The following is a 23161-nucleotide window of genomic DNA, read 5'->3' as shown; positions in this document are numbered from 1 at the left end:
ATAATGACCTACATCGTTTGTCCTTGAATAATTTTTCTTGCTTCAGGAAGTAGATTACTTTTCTCTTTCTACACATATTGCTGCTTTCAGTTGGGCAAAATGAAACTGGTATTTATTACACGATGGAATCATAACATTATTAAGGTTGGAAAAGACCTCCAAGATCATTGAGTCCAACCTTTGACTGACCCCCAGCACTCCAACCATAGTACTAAATGCCACGCCCAGTTGTTTCTTGAACACTTCGAATCATGGTGATTCCATCACCTCCCTCTGTTCCAATGCTTTCAGTGAAAAAAATCCTCCTGATGTCCAACCTGAACCTCTCCTGGCACAGCTTGAGGCCATTTCCTCTTGTCCTATTGCTGGTTTCCTGAGAGAAGAGGCCAACCCCTACCTAGCTACACCCTCCTGTCAGGTAGTTATTTGACTAATTAAACTGTCTCTGTGAAATCCCTTGGCAAAATAACATTAGGTATCAGACCAAAATCCTGCATCCTAATATGTAACACAAACTTACTTTTATTTGATTAATTATATAAGCATAAACAAATGCTGTTATCCCAATGCAGCATTCACAGCACAAAGGAAGGAGATAATACACCACTCTGAACCATGACTAGCAGGACTTCAGATTCCTGCACTATGTCTTTAAAATTCTCTACTATAACTATACTGCTGGCTCAGGTACTACCCTAGGTGGAACTAAGCACCAAGCAACCTATGTGAATGCAACAGCATATGTGCTATTAATAAGAAGACAACTTTTCATCGTTCACTGACTACGCTAATTGTTTCTCAATAAATGGAGCACATCCTGTGAAAGTAAAGTTAGAAAATACCAATAAATGATGTTTGTAATATTAGAAAGAGGAAATTATTCTAAGAAAAAGAACAAAACCATATTTTTGCTGAGAAAAAATTGATTTTTGCACATGAGTCACTATTATCTACAATGATATAGCAGTTAAGTGCAGCTGTTTCTTTGATAGAGATTCATGCAGTGGATTATCTGTTCTTCCTGGACTTCTAAAATGTATTATATTGATTATAAATTTTATATGTGCTTCTACTGTACAAGATTTACAGTGTTTTAGTATCCAGTGTTTATGTTGTTGCAGCTTGAGATACATAAAGAGAAATATATTCAGTAAACTGTGTTCCCATCACAAATCCTACCAACTGATTCTGAAAAGCTACAATAAAAACAAAAGTCAAAATTCAACTTCATGTTTTTCAATACTCAGTGTTAAATCAAAAGACTGGCTGCAATTCACAGAAAGAAACCTGATGAGAGAAAACATTAAATTATATGAAACTTCTTGTAACATTTATTAACCAGTGCATATATATATATTCACCGTAAATCATACAGTAACATACAGAGTCTGATAGTGTAATTTTTGTGTTGCAGTGCCAGATTCTCATGCAAAAATAGTATGAATATTAATCTGCTTCCTTAAGGGTGTAAAACTTTATGTACAGATCTCAGATGATAAATGTTAAATTATTTTACACAAGTCTCAGAAACATGCTTTGGAGAAATAGATTATTGATTCTGTCTTATAGGATGCCATGACTTTACAAATACATCAGAGAGTAGGCAGAACATTACTGGTTTTATTCAGTTTATCTCCATGACCACTTTTTATTTTTAAATTCTCAAGTCTCAGATAAGAAGGAGATACAATATAAAGGTCAGTTTCTTATAAACACAGAGTTTTTCTTAGCAGCTGTCAGTCCATATGGACCCTTACATTACACAAAAATCCCACTGGAATTGCCGAAGTCAGCAAAAGCTTCACAATAATCAGCTGGGGTCAATCCTGTCTTTAAATTAGAGAACAGAAAAGAACTACGTGACATTAATTATATGATATGTTATGTTAACAGAGTAAACCACATTTTGTTTAGGCTTGGGGATTGTGAGCTAACCAAAAACTAATGAAGGATTATGAAAAATTTATTTTGAAGTAGAAACGAACCTCACTGAGAGGGAGCACTATCTATTTTAACACTTCAGAAACACTTTATGCAACACATGAATTTTAAGTTTATTTGAATCTTGCCACAGTCCTAATCCTTCAGGCTTGGCTCCTGTCAAAGGTGGTATTCAAGGTAAACTTGTGAGAGAAGTGCAATGGAAGAAATCTCTGTTGTTCTGCTCATATGCTGTAAGAGCTGGAGTAAGAAATGCCCTGGAGAAGACACTATGGAATAGTTTCTGAAAACTTGTAGAAGAAAGAACTTGTCCAGTTGATGACACTAAACCTTAGAAGACATTATGCAGTTAGAAGGTGCTCTACACTAGAGAATACACTCCTCTTAGCAGATCATAGCAATGAAGCAATTCCACTCTTTTCCTTCCCTTTTTTTTTTCCTCTGAGGGTATATAGTTTCCACCATGCATACTACCACTTACTTTTTTGCAATACCTCTTTCCCAACTTACCACATTACCCCGAATATTTCTTACAGAACCAGAGTGAAGGGAGATTAGACTTATTTCTTTAATGGCAATTTCAGGTTTGTTTTCAATTAAATTTCACATGGAATGAAAGCAACATATTCTCAGGGAAAAAAAAAAGGAAAAATATTGAACACCACAAAAAAGTTTTGCACCAGAAACACCCTGTAAACATCCTGTCTGTGAAGCTTTGTGTCAGGTGAATGGACAACAGTGGGTTCACTTTAGGATTATTTGAAGAAAGCAATACTGTCTTGACTCATGGTCCAGGTGAATTTTTCTTCACAGAAGTGTTAGGAAGTTATAGGGTTTCATTAGAAAAAAGTGCCAGAGGGTATAACTCAGCAGAGGAGACTCTTTTTCTAGTTTCGAAGAGACAGGGAGGTTTGCCTGTCTGAAGAGAAAGTGGAAACAGGCAAGAAGTAATACTCTTCCAAAAGGAAAAAAACAAACTTGTATTGAATTTTGATCAGAAATTCTGATCAAAAGTAAGTGGATGGAACACAAGGAAGGATGGAAGAGGAACAAGTATTCAGGCACTTCTGAACAGTTGAAAAGTGTGCTTAGAAAATGAAAAGATGTGTTTGTGTGGTGAAACTAGTAATTCTTTAGAAGTGGCAATCAAAGTAGGTTGTGCTAAAAAAATAGTTGAAACATCCGTTTGATATGGAGCTAACTTCCTGATAGAAGGAAGAAAAGTCAGGTTATCAGAAAACCATCAATACGTATTTTATTTTACAGTATCACAAAGTTGTCGTAACAGTTACTATATACTATCAATATATCTTTGAAGAATTTCATCCATGCAATGCAAACAATTCCATAAAAAATAAAATAAAATAACTGACTGCCAAGGAGGAAAGGGCATTACTGAAAAAAAAAAAAACCAAACAGAAATCATCAGTAGTAATTGATGAAAACTATTTGCTTCCCTAGACAGGAATTAATTGGAGGATTTTGTTGGTATCAATAAAGGTCAGTGGTTTCCTGAAAACCTCGAAATTTTGAAGATGAGGAGTAGCTCTTTTTCCTTCTGTCTCACCAGTTCTAGCATTACCTGAAGTGATAATAACTGAACTGTTACCATCTGTACCTCTTTCTGCCTTGCAATCAGATTTAAAAAGGGATTGTTTAAGGGATGTTGGTGAGAACTGCTGCTGAAGTAGAAGGTCCCAATCCCTGACCACAAATATACCCACCACTTCCCTTTGCTGGCACTAGAGCTTAAGCAGACATGTGGTGAGCTAGTTCAGGGACCTGATCCAACTGAAAACAGCAAAAAAAAATAAAACAATTAGTTTTCAGCTGAATCTATTTCCTGAGATAATCCTTGAACAGCTGCACATGTGCTAGTGCCAGGACTGGCACAAGAGAGACAACAGGAATGCACAGCCAAGACACGGAGATGACTTACAGCGATCATCAAACTGCAGCTTTAGTCCACTGCCTAGCCTAGACCATGAAACCAAATAATAGTGCTTTTTACTAATTCTATTTCAAAATGGATGAATCTTGGACTAGATGGAAATGAAGAGGTATCTCTAAAGCTGCAATTTCAAAGATAAATGTTGAACCTTCTTGGGCAAAGCAACAGGAATGAAGCTCAATGTTGAACCACAGTTGCCCATATTTCAATCTTGAATGTCTGACCATTCTGCTCCAGATAGTATGTTTAGTAAAGACAAAAAGAAAAAAAAGAAAAAAAGAAAAAATGAAAGAAAAAAAAGGAATGTGAAAGTTGTCCTGTTTACATAGACTAGAGAAACTTCTGCAGGGACAGATAGTAAGAATTTAATGATTTAATGTATCTTTCAATATTGGTTATAAATTATTAAAATTACACTGTCAAGATGATTTTAATTACTTAATTAAGAAAGACATAACATAAAACAACAAAGTTTTTACAGCATAAGAAAACCATGTCATCTCCACACCATGTTCAAGATGTAATACAGCTGAACTGTTTATTTGTATACCAATTATACTACATTATATGACTTGTAAATGACTTGGAATTTCCTACAAAGAAAAAACCAATTAATTTGCCCATAATACAACAGGAAATGGTTTTAAAATTTGTACCAAATGTTATCTTTTATTATGGTGTACATTCTGCTACATAAATTTCCCTGTCCGATTGTTTATATGCTACAATCTTCATACTTAAGAACACAAGGTTTACACACAGAAAATTGAGAAGGTTCTTCCATGTTTTTTGTGATTTCAACAGTAAACAGCAATCCTAAATTGCTTGTCAAACAAATTTATTTCCAGGAATTGTTGAAACTGTATTTTCCTTTTAGTATCTCATGAGATTATTTTTTAAAGCAGTCTTAAGGACATTGTGAATAGTGCATTCAATTAAATAATAAGCAATTGTAGTTCTTTATCATAGCACTTAGTATTAATTTTTAACATCTTCCGTCAGGACTTTTAAAATACAATGGAAATGTATAGGGTTTCTGTACCATGCAGTATCATGTTGCTATGAAAATAACATGTGAAAGTCATCTTTAGTGTTTCTTATTGCACTGCCAGTGTCTGTATGAACCTTCGAATGCAACTTATGTGCAGTCTTTAAAAAAATAAGAGCAACACAGGCTTTTACTCCACCATGCTAACAAAGTGTTGGAGGGTTTCAAGCAAGGATTAGTGACACAACAGACTATGAAGAAAATACTGTCAGTGATCCCTCTGGGAGCTGCTAATCCTTGGATCACTGACATGATCACCTATAGCTGATCTAAAGAAACACTTCTTCACTGATGGTTCAGTGCATACTTGATTCACGTATTTTTTGACATAGACAATATTTTGGCATTAAAGAAACAGCTATAATTTACTGGGTTTAATGGATGGCTCCCTATGTCCGTTTAGCCACAAATTACTGACCTGAGAGGCTGTTACTCTCCACTATAGCAATACCTATATACTCCACGGGTTACTGACAAGGTGGCTTTTAAATGATTACTCTCTTCCAGTTAAAATCTTTCATGCTCTTCTAGTCCATCATTCACAATTTATCAAAGTGCTATTGTTGACAGGAGGAAAATACAATGTCCTGAAACTGTTCCATTAGAAGAGACACCATGCGCTTGCAAATCCTTTTATCTCATGCAAAATTAAAGCAGTGGACTGAACCTTCTTTGGAGCTTTGGCTGTATGTGTTCTCCAACATTACACTGGAGATTTTTAAAATAAACGAAGGATCTTTAAACTGCAGGAAATATAGATATTTGTGTATATTAAAACAATTAAGTGCTGTATCATTCACATACTACTTCAAGTATGTGTCCATGGAATCTGCCTGACAGGTATCCTTATAAAAAGAGACCAGGATTTTATGAGCAAAGAAGCCACCTCTCCAATGTAGTTGTTTTACACAGTTTTTTATCCTGGTTTTAGTATCATACAAACCTGGCACCATATCAGAGAGAAGTCTTGGGAAAAATCAAACATGACAACTTGAGTAGTAAAGAAGTGGGGAAAATTACCTCATACTCCTGTGAGAACTTCAAATTGTCATTTGCTTTCAATCTTTCAATGTGATCTGCAAGTTCCAAGATAGGTATTGGGGGGTGACTGGCCATACCTGTTGAACAAGACAGAAGAACAAAATTTAAAGTAAACTGCAGTGATGTCATTGCTCTAAAATTTAGAAAATGCAGTAGTTAGAATGTCTACAAATGTGTAAGTAGTAAAGATGTCATATGTGAGACAAGCAGGCAAATAGTTTGGTTACTCAAAGCAGGACATGCTCTGGATAGATGAATTCTGAAGCCAAATCAAAAGAAGTCACCAAGCATATTCCCAAAGCTAACACTCCTAGTGTAGAGAAAAGAGTTACTGTCATACGAGTCAATGAGTTTAGCTAGGCATGGAAAAATGAGACAGTTAGACCTGATGCTGACCTCTGCTTTGAGTAATGACTCTTAATGTCATTTCAAACTCCTTCTCCCGCAATGCATGAAATGAAAACTCTATTGAATTAGATGAGGAAATGTGAGCTGAGAAACAGACATTGAAAGAGCCCTAAAGGGGAAACAATAGTGTTTTGACAGAAAACAAAGTGACTTATGCATAATCAAGAAAAATGAACTTGAATAATGAAGGTTACCAGGGTAACCAGAGACACCTGAACCTGCAAAGGAAACGGTAAAAAAAAAAAAAGAAACCTAAACCAACATAAAGCTAACTTATAAAATAAAGCATAAAAAATGAAATGGAAAGCTTGAATTTTAATAATAATAATAATAATGCATCAAGGTCTAGAAGACTGACTGCGTACTCTAAATTAGAAATACTTAAATATTTCACGGAATTCTGAGGTGACTGACATGCAACTATGAATGACTAGAACAACATGCATCACTGGTTTTAGACAACAGCCACTGAAGACAACATTAGACGTAAGACAATTAGAACTTCAAAAATGTTTTCACTAGTAGCAGATTGTAGAGGCAGGGGTTGTACAGTTTGGCTGGACACACATGCTGACTGCACTAGTACCTTAAAACGTGCTTAATCTGAAACCCCATTATCAACCCCTAAAAGTACCTACAATCTACTTCAGGTGTAAACATCTTTGTCCACTGATGAAGATACTAAGTGAAAAAGAAGAAGAGCTTGGAATTGGAAGTACAGATGGGTGTGTAAGGGAGTTTAGGACAGCAAGGCAAAAAAAAAAAAGACAGAAAAGATGTGGGGTCAACTAGAACAATCTGCCAGCTTAAGATTTGACAGGCAAAATTTTGTGAACATATTTATTTCAAGCTGTTAGTCTTCATGAGCCTTCTCCAAAATGCTTACATTCTTCTCTTCATATTTTATACTATCACACCTAAAATGAAAGTGAGGTTTCAACAGCTTTGGGAAGAAATCAGAGCTGGCAAGAAAAAGTTAAGCTAGTGAACCCCAGGATCTCTTGAAATTACAAAAGGAAAACACTGATGACTCAAGGGGGCTCAAGCTGGAAGGCATGTTGCACAATGCAGTTTGCTTTGTCACCGTGACTTTCAAGAGCATGCCTAAGACAGTTGACCTGCATTTCCTTTAAACATAGCTGAAAATGACCATGTGGCTACAACACAGTCACACTGTAGCATGTGTTTTAATTAATTTTGGTTTTAATTCTTGTTTTGTTTTGGATTCTTTGACATTTCAAGCATCATAACAGACTCCAAAATAATGTCCAGCAGCACTGGCCCTAATTCTTCTGACCCTATGCATATATATTTCATGGAATCTTCATAGCACATCTGTGATGGTAAGACATTAAGGCAAGTTGTCAGTCAACTAACAAAGCAGAATATTCAGATCAGTGGGGAGATTCCTTAGAAATTTCAATTAAAAAATTAGTCTCTAAGTACTAACTTATTTGATGCAGCTCTGCTTCTCTCCCATCTTCTTACAAATTTTACTTAGGACTTGGCTACTGTCAAAATGAGTGTGGGTGACAGTCATCTAGTAATTACACTGATTGATCCAGATCAAGCACCCCCATGGAAAATATGTGAGTGAAAAGGCACAAGAGAACTCTAGATTGATCCAGAAATGGAGGTGGACTGATGTACATCTAAAACAGTGCTTGAACAGAGAAAATAATAGAGACAAAGATGTTTAGACCTTTTCGAGCGAATCGTGGGAGAGAGTTATTATCATATAAGGACTGAGTGGTAGTTTGGCTAGAGAGGGAGGACACAGAGCCAATCAGGGAGGCGTAGGGGACTGAATTACTGCTCAAAGCTGTAAAAAGTAAAAGCCAATCGGAAATGGGAAACAAATTAGTAACAGCAATAGACCATCATAATCAATCAATCTTGTACATACAGGCACTTCAGACATGCACAAAACAGTGTCTGGTAACTCAACTAAGATGTTTAAAGGTGCAGTTCCCCTACTGTAAACATAAAGGACATAAACCCAGTGAGTATGAGACTCGCTCATCACACAATGAACCTGACTAAATCACCAGCATCATGAAAACAAATCATAATAATTAACTTACTGTGAAGGAATATTTTTTTAGAGATGCTGAACATGATTTCTTTTTTACAATTATTTTGTTTATATGCTTCTCTACATGCCACTTGACATTTCCAAGGGGAGATTTCACATTAAACACTTTGTGAAAATATGAAATTTGAAGGAAAATTTTTCTAAGGCAAAAAGAGGAACTACTTACAACTTCAGAAAATGACAAATTTTAACTGCATATAAATCCTTCCTCTACGACTCATTTTCAGCAATCACACTTTGAATAAATTTCCTCAAATAATATTTGGCAGGTAACTTACGAAGTAATTGCATTTGGTCTATTTTCACACTTTAAATATATAAAATGTGCTCTACTGATATGATTAAAGTAGCTGTTTTTTAAAAGAACTGCTGGAGGACTTTTGTTATGTAATCAGTCTGTGAATCATAACAGAATATGCTATGAATGAACATCTAAGATGTCATCACATCTCATGCAAAAGCATGAGGCTCCTATTGAGCAGGTGTAGAACTTTATTCAAAAGATCCCACTTAAAATACATCTAAACTCACTTCTTCTTGTGGCTACAAATAAGAAAATACACTTATTTGATGACACACTCCCACACCAATCAACATAACATATGACAACACAAAAACTTAAAGACAAGATACAGCTAAACTACAACAGATCCTGTGACATGCTAAAAAGTCAAAAGAAATACCATGCTGAAAACATGCTTTCAGAATCTCTTTTAAATAGGGTATCTCTTTTTTTTTTTTAAAAAAAAAAGAGATAAAAACCACCTGGAAACTCAAAGAAAAGAAAACCCCCAAAATCACCACATGCAAAACACAGTTGAAATTGTACCCATTAAAAATTTTTATTTCCAGATTTGGTAGAAGATTGCCAAATGTAAGTGATCCTATGCAGCCTAGCAGAAACCCCTTTACATGAATTAAATAACAATGTATGGTTTGATTACAGTGTTGACTTATCTTCTGGTTAATCTGTGGTAAATATATGATTAAGGAACATGAAATAACATTTGTGCCACAATTTCAAGGAAGATCTAAGAGAGCAAGGTCAGAATTCATCTGCATATTAACAGACATTAAACCTGTTAATTATATTCCTTTATCCCAGCTAATCAAGTGAGTGTTTTAGGCTTGTCAATAGTGCGTTAAATTAGGATTTCTTTTGTTGTCAGGGTTTTATGATAAGGGCTTTTAGAAACATTTATGAAACACACATTTATTTACCAATTTGGAACTGTAGGTTGACATACCCACAATAAACAAGAACAATATTAGAACTTAACCAAAGAGCAAATCTGCTAGTATACAGACTACAGTCTACATGAAGTGAAAATGTGACACATGATTGTCACAGAAATTTCTTTAGGAAATGAGTGCTACTTTAGGTCCACACTGAATTAATTGTCTGTGACTTTACAAACTCCTCATTTTTATTTAATAACACAGAACACCTTCTACATACCAATCTATGTTGACTAAGATATCTCTTTATAGAAAAGGAAGGAATCAGTGGTGGTTGTTGAGACTTATCCTTATCAAAAAGATAGAAAAAAAAAATAGCTACTTAAAATTCAGACATGGGAAATGGAAAAAAGTAAGGATAACCCTGATTCAACAGGTATTCAGCAGGAATTCAGCATTCATGAAAACTTATCAAGACTGTCTCTAGTACATGACAAAAAATTACTGTTACTTTAAAATTTCTTTTTCACAGAGTCGGAGCTAGGCCAGAACATGAAATTACAGAGGTAAATTTACAAGACCATCTCTAGAGAAATATATCATTCTGCAACAGCTATTTTAAAATAATTGCAGATGTAACTATAACATTGTAAAATTTTGCCACTTTTATTCCAGAAGATTTTACGTTCTTCAAAACTTGATCAAATATTCTGGAATGAAAACAGTTTCTGTTCTTCTGTATCACAGACTGAGCTCTAACAAGGAGACTTAGGATCTCCATAGCCTCATAGCAGAAGCACCACTTCTGAGTGACATGTAAAGGTCACCTATAGTGAGAAAAGGGGAAACTTAATTTTCAGATCCTGATCTAAAAATATTAAATACAATAAGATGTCACAAAAACTATGGTCTAAAATCCATCTGAAGCCTGTACCTCTTTCAGGTGCCTTAGCCCTCCATCTGAGACATGTTCATATGAAGAGCTATGAACATGATGTATGACAAACTCATTATGAGAAAGCATTTTAGGCTGTTTTTGCCACAGAAACAAAGCATAGTATTTCCTTCAGCATTGCCATGATTCTCACAAATGGTGGTTGAGAGGATAAGCTACACAAAGAAGTTTCCTGCTGTCTTGCAAAGCAGGTGACTAAATCCAGACATCACTTTTCCCACCTTTTTTTTACTTGCACCCTTTTCCTCTGAACATGTTTTATAGTTTTTCTGCTTTATCATGAAAAAAAGTTTGTGGAAATTCCTTAGCAACTCAGGGAATAAGTGTTTATTGAGCACTTATCTAATTAAAAAAAAAAAGTCTTTAACTTAGAGCTGTAATAGCTCTATTTATTTTTCTTGTATTTCAAAGCATCTTATTTATTTCATAAGATATAATGAGATAATAGTTTAATTGGCACCCAATTACAAAAATTACTTGTAAGTGTGACACATCTTATAGTTAAATGAGGATAAAAAAATCAGTCACTTTTGAGGCATGACTCAATTTAGTTCTCTGGCTGATTGGCAGATTGAAGTCTCCCTGAGCCTTGGATCTCTCAGAACCCACTCAAACAACTTAATTTCAGTTAATTTTCCTCTGCAAGACCAGGCTACCTTATTTGATGAAACCTTTTGTGAGGTATAATTATTACCCCTTCTTTATCTTAAGTTTCCCACGTGGCATAGAGACTTCTAAAATTTGTGCACCAGGTTAATGATTTTAATCCCGTGTTCCACAGGAAACTTGTAGAATGGTAAGAAAGTGATAGACTTTTCCTCAGTTATTCCAGTTATGGAAGAATAACGGACTTAAAAATGAAATCCTACTGAGATTGGGTATTTTCATATTTACTCAAAGAGAACTTGGCACTGCTGTGACCCACTCACTGGCATATGGGCTTATCTAACACATACACATTTTTGGATAACACACACAGGCATGGGATCTTGTTCTCAGATACAGAACAGTGGGCTATTCCAAATGCCAAGGCAAAATGTGTAATTTATCTATGGAGTTACTCCATCCAATGAGGGGGGAATCCAGAAATGAATTGGATCCTTGCTGAACAAGGTAAGATGGGAAACTCTTTAGGTTAGAGCTCTTTAGGTCTCTTTAGATTATTGAAGAATGTAGTTCTTTAATGACATGACAATAAAAAGTGAAAGGAAAGCAAGACATTTCCTGTGCTGGTAGTTTTGACTGAGAAATTTTATGACATCTTCACGCTGAATTGACAATTTTATGATAAGTAAAACGTATTTGTGCTGAAATGAATCTCTAAATATCACCAAAGATAAAATATTGCTTTCCCATATTTTCTGTCAAAAATTTATACCTAATCACCTGTATTGGGAATAATTTATTAATTGTGGCTAGAAATTCAAATTTACCCCAAGGACTTAGCTTTCAAATTATTTTGATATCTATACCTGCTCAGGTCTTATATACAAAATATATGATTGATAGCATTTTTGGAATGAGGCTGTTTAGAAATCTTTTAATATACTAAAGTTTATGACAATTGATAATTTTATAGGAGTGTCTCATTCACCTTTCCAAGTGAAAACTGCCAGTCCAGATATGCCAATATAATTTAGAACTTTTTTCTCTAACACTTCTGTACATTACAGATCCATTTGAAAATTTTTTCCTCTCCCACTGGAAGCCGGGAAAGCTCCAAGCAAACTGTGGATGCTTTAATAATCTAAAGAAATAAATAATTAAAATAACAATTATGTCAAATCATCTACCTTGATGCACTTGTACTGAAAGTACATTCACCGCTCTGTCATTTATCTGTAGGCAATGTTGAGAAATGCCTCACTGGATGAGGGCAACAGCAGATTTGTCAGTAAAAAGAACCTAACACACAACCATATCAGCCCTTCCCTTAGTTCCCTCCTCTGCGGTACCCCACTATCTAGTTCTGCTACCATGTAGAAAGTAAAACCCATACATCTGAAAGTGAAAGTCCAACAAACCCAACAAATCTGGTATCTGTAATGTATATCCTTTCTGTAGTTTCTCTAGGATCATCCTAAAAAATTTCCTATTGCATGTTATTTGATGGTGTGTTGCTGGTTGGGAGTTGGATAAACATTCCAGCAGGATCTAAACATCTAAGCAAAATTTAGCCAGATTTTAATGACATGGTAGCCCTAATTGAAGTTAATGTGAGTTAAGGGAAATTCGGCTTTTGAAATTGTGCACAAGAACTGTACCTTGACTTCACTGTGACTGTTTACATACTAAGAACATGTTGATTAGCAAGTGTAACAGAGTAAGACAAATCTTCTGGGGTAAGATTTTTCTCCTTGATATTTGGTTGTATGCTGAGTAGTATAATGGCCTGAGCTGTGTCCAGGAGTCTTACGTAATACAATAACAGGAAAAAGATCATAATTTGATATCTGTACTGTATTTTTAATAATAATTTTAGTTCTCCAACCTGTGAAAAGGATTATAGGAAAGAAGAAGAGTTCCTAGCAGAAACAGATCATATTCTGCTCAAATAGCTTCACAGAAAACTGCAAACTTCACAGATAAACTATAGCCCTGCAAGAAGATGTACGCCTTAAATCCTCTCCAGTTCTTTTCAGATCAATGAGGTGGAATTACAGTGTCTACAAGTGCCACAAATTCTGCCATTTCTTAATAACTTTACTATCTCAATGTAAATTAAGAATTAATTACAATAAATTAATTTTATATATTAGCACTTGGCAGCAGGGTTTTTTTCCTCACGTTTCATTTTAATTATGATGAATACTAAATAGATAGGTAAGATTATGCATCTAAATAAATACAGCACAGAAAATTAGGCTTATATATCTACTTATTATTCCATTATTTATTGGATGTAGAGGGAAACATAGTGATGATTGATGAGGAAAAAAGCTGAGGTAATTAATGCCTTCTTTGCCTCAATTTTTAATAATGATATCAACTGTTCTGTGGGTACCCAGCCCCCTGAGCTGGAAGACAAGGATGGGGAGCAGAATGAAGCCCCCCAGTCCTGGAAGAAATGGCCAGCAACCTGCTACACACTTAGACACACAACTGTGTGGGACTGGATGAGATACACCCAAGGGTAGCAAGAGAGTTGATTAAAGTACTCACTCAGCCTCCTTCACTTATGTACCAGCAGTCCTGCCTAACTGGGGATGTTTTAGTAGACTGGAGGCTTCCAAATAGGACATCTATCAACAAGAAAAGCAGGAAGGAGGATCCAGGAAACTACAGGCCTGTCAGATGCTGGGGAAGGTCATTGAGCAGATCATCCTGGCATCCTTTTATCAGCAATTGTGTGGCCAGCAGGACCAGGGCAGGGATTGTCCCCCTGTACATGGCACTGGTGAGGCTGCACCCTGAGTCCTGTGTTCAGATTTGGGCCCCTCACTTCCAGAAAGACATCGAGGTGGTGGAGCATGTCCAGAAAAGGGCAACAATGCTGATGAAGAGTCTGGAGCACAAGTCCTATGAGACGCAGCTGAGGGAGCTGTGGGTGCTTAGCCTGGAGAAAAGTAGGCTGATAGGAGACCTTACTGCTCTCTGGAACTGCCTGAAAAGAGCCATGTGCGGGGCAGTCTGTTCTCCCAAGGAACAAGTGATACGCGAAGAGGAAATGGCCTCAAGCTGCGCTGGGGAGGTTCAGATTAAATATTAGGAAAAAATTCTTCCTAATGGAAGGGTCATCAGGCATTGGAACAGGCTGCTCAGGAAAGTGGTGGAATCACTGGCTCTGGAGCATTCAGAAAGCATGTGCTTGTCACGCTTCAGGACATGGTTCATTGTTGAACATCGTGGTACTTGGTTAATGGTTGGAGTCAATGATCTTAGAGATCTTTCCCAAACAAAAAAATTCTGTGATTCTATTAAGCCATTTACTCTAGTCAGTATATAACTGTATACAAATAACTACTTGTTTTAGGCATAAGCTAGACATATTAAGAACAATATTTTTTCTTCCCATGTTTCAAAGATTTATATGAACATTTCTTTCACTGTAAAACCCTTTAAAACTTTTATGAAAGTGCTGAGTAACAGATGAAAACTCTACCCAGAAATAATGAGCCTACATTAAAATTGTAGCCTCAGAAGGACACTGAATAAAAACTTTCAATTATTTTCATTTACTGCATTTAAGTTCCTATGGTAGACAGGTCCCAGAGCATGTCAACAGGATTGCCACACCAAGATGAAATTAAATTAGAAGACATGCTCCTAAAACACACCTAATTTGCCCCAGCTGCTAGGAGCAGTGTACTGGAAAAGACTAAAAAAGCAAGGCTGGAACAAAACTCAAGCCTCCAGACTCTTCCCTTTCTACTTCTGCCATGTGCACGAAGTGTGGGTCTTTAGACACGTCCATTACTCTGCAGATACACTCCTTCTGGGGCAACATTATCTCAATGCAGTCACTGTTTAGAAGACAGGAATTCACTTAACCCTTTAAGTAGAATTTAGTATCTCAACTTCAGCAGCAAATCCTCAGCATCTCAAGCACTTACTTTCCTTCTTTTATGGACTTGAATTCACTACCTTTTGTACTTAATGTAGTAAGTTCGACAAAAACACGAGGCTCATGAAGATTCAGCACCTAATTAGCATCAGACTCAGTGCAAACATATTGTAATAGAAAACAAGTCTACTGGGATATAATTTGATCAAAACAAAGCCAATTTAAGTAAAGTTGACTCCTACAAAGGTGGTAAAAATACAATTTAAAGTATTTGTCTCTTAGTGCTTCTTGACTATTAGATTAAACAGCTTTAACAGTGATTAATGAAAAAAATCATTCAATAAAATATTTGGGAATGTGTTGCTTCTGACCTCAGAACTACTGATATATTAATATCCTCCTTGACCATAACATGTAGCCTTATTTTCAAAGACAAGACCATTTATCTAGTTATGTATTTCTCCTCTGTATTGTACATTTGCAAACCAGTGGAACTCACAATGATGTTAACATATTACCTGATAATGCAGTAGATAAAAGGGAAGCTTATTTTCAAAGAAGTGTCCATAAAAATATCATTAATAAACAGAGGGATGTACATTTCCCAGAAATATTTTCTAGTATTATTAGATTTAACTTGCAATTTTAGCACATAAAACACATCCAGACAGCATATGAGTCTTTGGGCTCTTCTTTACAAAAATTCAATTTTGTTTCATGCAGGCTTTTCTTTTAAATAAATTACAGAATTACTTCCAAAGCTAACAAAGAAATATATTTTGCAGCAAAAAAACCCACCAAAAAACTCCAACCCCCCCCAATCAAAATACATACTTCCAAACAATCGATCTTCCTTTTCTGTAACGGGATCAGTAATCAGCCTGTGGCCACAGAGCTCTCAGTGAATTATTACTGTCTCTTACCCGGAGTTTGAAAGTTAAGGCGTCGCAGCTCCACTGGGTCTGTGGGATGGTGAGAGGGGACCTCCTTGCTGTTGGGTATGCTGCTCTTTCTAGAATCAGATTCAGCCCTCTTCCTGCATGGAGAAGGTGAATACACATGAACAGATGATAGACATGTTAGCTTGACAAAGGTGCCTGAGTGGTTAGAATTATATTCTGAAGGCAAGATGTTTATTTCTGAAAAAATATTTGATCCAGTGTAAAGGTAATATAATTATGCATGGTGGGTAGGAAAACCTACAATTTGAAATGGCAAAATGGTCAGAGAGAAAATAGCTGCATTCTGCCCTAAACTGTTCCTCCATCCTAATACTTTACTATTATAACATTAAACTTATAAAAATTCAGACAATTCATTATTTTAAATGCTACCTAGCTATATGTTTATAAAAAAGTAGCCAACTCTTGAGCTAGAACACCCCAAGTTATTGTCATTAAAGATTTCTTATTTTATACACAGAGCTCTGCATTATTATATATAAAAAAAACTTGCATTCTTTAGGTATTTTTAATATGAGAGAGAACAGTACAGAAGACATCAATTCCAGAAGACATCTATTCTTTTTACATTCTAGGAAGTAAGAACTTGCTGTTTCCTCTCATCTCTTTAAGAGCTAAACTATGTAATCTTCATATGTCTGATCACATCTACATATATTTAAAGCTTAGATCTGTATGAATATTTCTAATCAAATTAAGACTTTCACTGCAAAGGAAGGAAAATAAAAAACAAACTGAAAGAATGAAAGAGAAAGAAAGAGAAAGAAAGAGAAAGAGAGAAAGAAAGAGAAAGAAAGAAAGAGAAAGAAAGTTGTCTGTTTTTCCCTTTCTCCAGAGAGAAGCAGAGTCCACGTGTGTTCTGACTGATATTTTTGTTAAAACTGACTCCCATTATCTGTATGTAGCATTATCTGATGTAAAACATGGAGAACCATGTTACATGAAGAGTAACCAGTCTGCATTCTTATACAGAAAGTGTCATCTTTCTTCACGAGATATCTGTGGGGTCCTGAATGAAAACATAATGTGGCTGATGTTTTTTATCTAATATAAAATGAAGAAGCAAACAGAGGAAGAGCTATGTGAAAACAGAACTGAGATTATTTTAAGGCTAATGATAGCAGAATATTTTCCAGGTGCCCAATATTTATGTTAACATAATGCTGCTTTTTTTTTGCAATGTGACAATGCTAAATCTGATTACTCCAGTCAATTTCTTGCTGCTCTTGAAATAATGAAGACCAGGTGACATACAGTGAGATTTCAAAAGTTATGCAAAAAAGCCAAAAGCAAGACCACCGCAGGAATTCTTTGAAAGTCACTAGTCCTATGGTTTTATTGAAAAAAAAGTAAAAATGTTTTACTGTAAAAACACTCAATCTATTCTCCAGCAAATACCTTAATATATGTATTAACTTCTCTTTAGTGAAGCAATAAAAATTTAAATCTCATTTTGTTTTTAGTCTTTTTTACACAAAATTATTATGGATAAACTCATTTGAGATTCCTTTCTTTTGATTTTGACTATTCCAAACCCTATCACAGTAGCACAATGCCCTGGTACTCTTTCTTCTCACTAAAGATGTGTGATGTAGCTTTCAAAAAGTCTTTTAACCTGTATTTCCTTCTCTTTATGTCTAGGAGTCTTAAGTTTCTGGGACTGTCCAGGGACAAGCTCCATTTAACTTTCTTCCACTTGAAAGTTAGTACCAGGCTACAATTTCATATTAATCTAATAAAAGCACTAAAATCTCTTCTAATCATGTATCTGAATATTTTGAATACTTATAGAATAACAGAATGGTTTATTATGTATTATTAATTGGAGGATCATTCTTGGGGTTTTTTTAATGTCTCCAGCCTATAGAAGACATCACAATTCTTCCAGATTGTGCAATGATTTCAAGATAGGTGGGGAAAAAAAGTTCCACAAAGGACAAATGATATCACTGTGTCATTTTCACTTGTAGAACTGTAAGTCAGCATTGAATTTATGTGTATGGAGCATTACAAACATTCAGAGCAGCTAACACTTCAACTACAACCATGTATTCCTCCAAGAACTCTGGTTGTTGTGTACAACCACCGATTTCACTTCACTAAAACACAAATAAAACCATATAAGCATTGTCGAGCTCTGCTACCTCTTGAAAATTTACCTCATGGAGACACAAAAAGAAAAAAAAAGCCAAAACCCAAACCAGTTAAACTTTGCTGCTTGTATTACATTACTTTTCAGTGCTGTAAATAACATAGCAAATCTTGCAGTTGCCCTCATATTGACAGATTACGGCCTACATTCACTTAAGACTGACAGATGCTTTGTCTTAGATCACTATCATGATGATTTCTTTTTTCTCTTTTTTCTTCTTTTCTGTATTAAATGAAGAGTGATTATTTTTCACTTCTCACCTGTCAGGTTTACTGCTCCATTTTAATGCAGCAAGGAGGGAAGAAAAGGTGAAATATTAGTTGACCAATAGCACAGAGGATAAGCATGAAAACAAGAGATACAAGAAATTTTGATTTGCAGTAAAGATATATAACTAAACCAAATTAAGAAATGACAGCTCATCAAAATATTCAATGTTTGGAAATCATTGAATTAATGGAGGACACAAGGTCAGGTCCAAAGCGAATCTTCTGTTGAAAAATACACCTCTTTTAAACACTATCTACCAAGAAATGAGACTTCAAATTTTAGCCAGTGAGATAATGGAGAATGGGTGTTTAATTTGAGCCATGAAAGTAATATTAACATTACATTGAAAAATTACATCTCACTGAGATGTATCTCCCTCTTACATTCTAGAGAGAAGAGGGATGAGAAGAGAGAGGACAGGAAAAATGAAAGTGGAGAGCAGACTGGAATGGGAAGGAGAGAAAGGGAGAAGAGGAAGAGAAAAGGAAGTGACGAACAAGGTTAAATACATGAGATACATAAGAGTTGTACTAAATTTAAAAAAATAATAAAAGAAAATTTCTAAAACTATTTTACAAAACCAGGTAATGAAGTAACAAGAAATTTTTAAAGGTACCCTGGAAAGCAAGGGCACCATAAATCTTTTTTCAATTAAGTATTACACGCCTTTTTAGATTTAGAATGAATGTCATGTACTAGAGGTCTACAGTGATCTGTAGAGATCTGTAGTGATCTATGATCTATAAAGATCAGGTAAAAAGGAAAAATAATTTATTATCTCTCACCAACATATTCTATTATACACACACACTGTAAATGCAGTGTTTATCTTTCTGTGTGTTGATAATAATAAACAGGGGTTCTACAAACATTTAATAGCTTGTACTCTGGAATGACCAGATACACACATTATGAAAAAGTCTTTGAAATTCTTCACTTAAGATTTCCCTTTCTCCTGTTTTGCATTTCTGTGCTTTTTTTTAACATCTGGTTTTTTTTTCCCTTTAGAAGCATGTTTCTTCTTATATCTCAAGATTCAGCAGGGGACCAGCAGGTCAAAGGAGGTGATTTTTCCCCTCTACTCCACACTGGTGAGACCCCACCTGCAGTGCTGCATCCTGTACTGGGGTCATCAGTACAGGAAATACATGGATCCGTAGGAGCAGATCTAGAGAAGGGTCACAAAAATGATCAGGGGGATGGAACAGGAAAGGTTGAGAGAGCTGAGATTTTTCAGCCTGGAGAAAGGAAGGCTTTGGGAGACCTTACTGCAGTCTTCCAGTACTGAAAGGGAGCTTATAAAACAGACGGGGACAGGCTTTTATAATAGTGCCCATAATGACAGGACAAGGGGTAATGGTTTTAAGTGAAAGATGGTAGATTCAGACTAGCTAGAAAGAAGACATTTTTTATGATGAGGGCTATGAAACACTAATTAACTAGATTCCCCAGAGAGGTGATGGATGCCCCATCCCCAGATGCTTTTAAGGTCTGTGGATGGGGCTCTGAGAAACCTGAGCTAGTTGAAGACATCCCTGCTCATTGCAGGGGGCTGGACTAGATGACCTTTCAAGGTCCCTACCCAACCAAACTAATCTATGATGCTATAATTCAGAGTGCCAGAGTTACTATGTTCAAAAGATTTAAGTTTAGGCTACAGTCTTCTGAACCAACCAAAAAGCTGCATTTCATAAAAGCAAACAACACAGTGTCTGTCAAGGTGGCTTTAACTTCTCTTCCTTATAAATGGAAAGGTCTATAATGAGGAACTTTTTGCTCTTCATCAGTGGAAAACTGAAATTAGGGAATTTGTGATTTCTTAAAAACTAGGAGGAATAGCCACAAAAATTCATTTGTTAAAAAAAAAAGAAAAATAAATCCAAAACACAAGAATGAGATGACAGGATGCCTCATGGGGACATTCACTCTCCTATCTAGTTTTTCCATTTCTGAGAAACACTATACAATTTCTAGAGCTCTTTAACACTCACTAAGTCCCTAATCAACAAAATCCTATGTAATTGAACCTGTATCACACACTTAAAATATATGTAAACTGTGACTCAAGCAGACCTCCTAAAGGTTAGGTATTTCGTCTAGGGTGAAACATCTATCTATCTAACACCATCTATCTAGCTAGGTTTGCTTTTGTTTGAGATTTTGGATATACATCTTACTATGCTGTATACGATACTCCATGTTTGAACAAAGAAAAGATTTATTTTCTTGTCCACAAGAAAATGGCCAAACAGGAAGTGAGTTTTATCTAATTTACTTGGATCTCTTGATTTGATTGTTTATAAAGTTTAATAGATGGAACGATCTGCTCCAAAATAGCTGTCTCCCTTCACTGCATCTGCAGGGTGGCTTCACTGCTGCAAGGACAGAGAACACTGAACTGGTTAATGGCCAAGTCAGTTCCATTTGCTAAGACATAGTCAACCACAACTCAGGAAAAAATAGTTTTTACTGTGAGGATAGCTGAATATGGGCCCAGGTTGCCCAGAAAGGTCACTGAGTTTCCATTCTCAGCTATACGAAACTTGCATGGATATCTCTCTGAGCAAACTGCTGCAGGTGGCCGTGCTCTGAACAGGGCTGGGATGAGGCAGACTCCAGAGGTGTGGCCCTTTGATTCTGTGAATCCGTGAGCTCGCACACAGTATATTTATTAATTGGCCTCATCTGTATTGGCTATTGTATCGAAAGTATGTCTGATGTCAATAAAAGGTACTCTTTCAGTATTTTTCCCATCTATCACTGTTACTTACTAAGCTGCAATGACCTTTTGGCTATATTCTAATATATGATCCAAAAACCTGTCTATGAAATATCTTTGCTTTCAGATTTTAAGAATAATAAATGCAGAGGCAATAACCTTTATACAACTTAGCAACAAATAATAAAGAGTTCACACATGCATTCCTTGTCTTTGGCACAGTTAAATACACTTCAAACCAACCCATGCAACTTATCCACACTATCTAATAATGTCTGTTTTAAAGAAGGGCAAGACTTCTCCCCATAAAATTCTTTTGGAAACTGCAGTCATAATTTCTCTGTGATTGTAATTAAAATGTCTAAGTAGTATTGTAAATCATGAGCTTAGTGGTCCAAGTCTGTTCACAAAGGTTTCTATGGACAAAGGGAATTAAGCATAGTTGACCTTTATTTGAGTTACTACTCTTTGCACTTCAGAAGACACAGTCATTTCTTGGTTGTCCTCTTTGCACTGCATATCCTTTAACAACATCCTCTTCAATATTTTTTGCATATATGTTCATAATTAGACTGATGCCCTCTACCTTCATTTTCTTTTCTCACTATCATACTTGTTGCACTCAAACCTCCATATATTCTAGAAATATACTTATAAAATTTTCTGTATCCATAAGAATTGCTTGTTTGCCGTCTTTTTTTTCTAAACATATTTTTCCCATCTAACTCCTGTAGCCACAGTGAATTCATTTTGCTCAGAAATTAAATTTCACTGTTTTCTCTAAGCAATATGTTAAATATCCCAACTGTCTTGTCATTGCTCTTGTACCGTCAGTAAGTCTATCAAAATCTAGCACTAAGCTTGCATTCAGGTTACTCTTGAAAAAAAAATCCAATTATATACTACATTTTTACAGAAATGAAAGCTCATAGAGGACCACAGGCTGCTAAAACTGCAGTCATAATTTCTCAGAGGTAATTTGCCAGATCAGTGCTGTTTAACAAATTAGAGTAAAAAGCTGAAAATAGAAAAATAAATAAATACATATGGACATTTGCCCGAACAGTTCTAGTACACGTAGTAAATAGCAGATGGAAAATATGTCCCCCATTCTCAGTGAATGACAATCTCTTCACACTACTGATGAGCAAATCTTACCTGCTCATATGTGGAATATTTCCTTTTTTTTTTTGGTTGTTTTTTTTGGTAATAGATTTGAAGATTGTTATTTTGGTTCCATAAATGTAATTAGTAACTCCAGAAGCAGTTGCACATCTGCTTAATATACTATTGTTTGGATACCTTTTGTAGTAGGGGAGACAATTTACTTTTAATACTTCAAAATATTCAGACAAAAGGAGTATTTTGCTTTTAGCATGTCTCCAATGACCAGTTTTTGAAGTGATGGACAGAAACAGAGTTGCTAACTAATTATATTGGCTAACACTGTGCACTAACAGAAACATTCAGGAGACAGAGCACCTGCAAGCAGCAGACTATGTCTTGTGCTGCAGTATGATTACAGCCCTAAAACCATTCTATAAGTGTGTATCTATTTGGAATCCAAAGGCGAAGTTAACTCTGGACTGGTTGTTTACTGTTGAACAGAGAACTCTTTCCAAAACCTGAAGAGAGTTCTCTTCATGAAACTTTAGAGGTATTTGACTGGAGACACTGAAGGTGGGAAGAGGATACAGACTTGTATTTAAAAATTTATGTGCCGGTAACAGCATCATAGCCATCAGTTTTAGAAGACATACTTCATTTAATAAAATTATTCTGAGTGTGCCACCTCCCCAGAAATTTGCAGTGTCTTTATAATATTCCTCAAATATACTTTATCAATATATTTCAAAAATGTATTAGGAATGAAATATAAAATTAAAAAAACCTTTTTGAGTTTTATTCTTTGGTTTTGATTTAATACCTTGACCCC

General features: G+C 35.6%; 1 protein-coding gene across 50 annotated transcripts in view; it reads right to left on the bottom strand.

Moving 5' to 3' along the window:
* PTPRD (protein tyrosine phosphatase receptor type D) overlaps window positions 1-23161 on the bottom strand; it is a 1187501-nt gene that overhangs the window by 66005 nt on the left and 1098335 nt on the right. For 21 of the 50 annotated variants that reach the window (XM_042012906.1, XM_042012907.1, XM_042012909.1 and 18 more), the window contains 4 exons: window positions 18497-18511; window positions 16046-16158; window positions 8092-8211; window positions 5961-6058 (listed from right to left, as the gene is read on the bottom strand). In XM_042012906.1, coding sequence (XP_041868840.1) covers window positions 5961-6058; window positions 8092-8211; window positions 16046-16158; window positions 18497-18511 — 346 coding nt within the window. The remainder of the gene's footprint in view (window positions 1-5960; window positions 6059-8091; window positions 8212-16045; window positions 16159-18496; window positions 18512-23161) is intronic. The other 29 variants (XM_042012912.1, XM_042012913.1, XM_042012929.1 and 26 more) reach the window with 5 other exon arrangements.

The sequence above is a fragment of the Corvus kubaryi genome, unplaced genomic scaffold (assembly GCF_017639235.1).
Source record: "Corvus kubaryi isolate FWS band 111438036 unplaced genomic scaffold, C.kubaryi_AGA036_p1.0 split1-37296, whole genome shotgun sequence".
NCBI lineage: Eukaryota > Metazoa > Chordata > Aves > Passeriformes > Corvidae > Corvus > Corvus kubaryi.
This window is presented reverse-complemented; position numbering and strand designations above follow the sequence as displayed.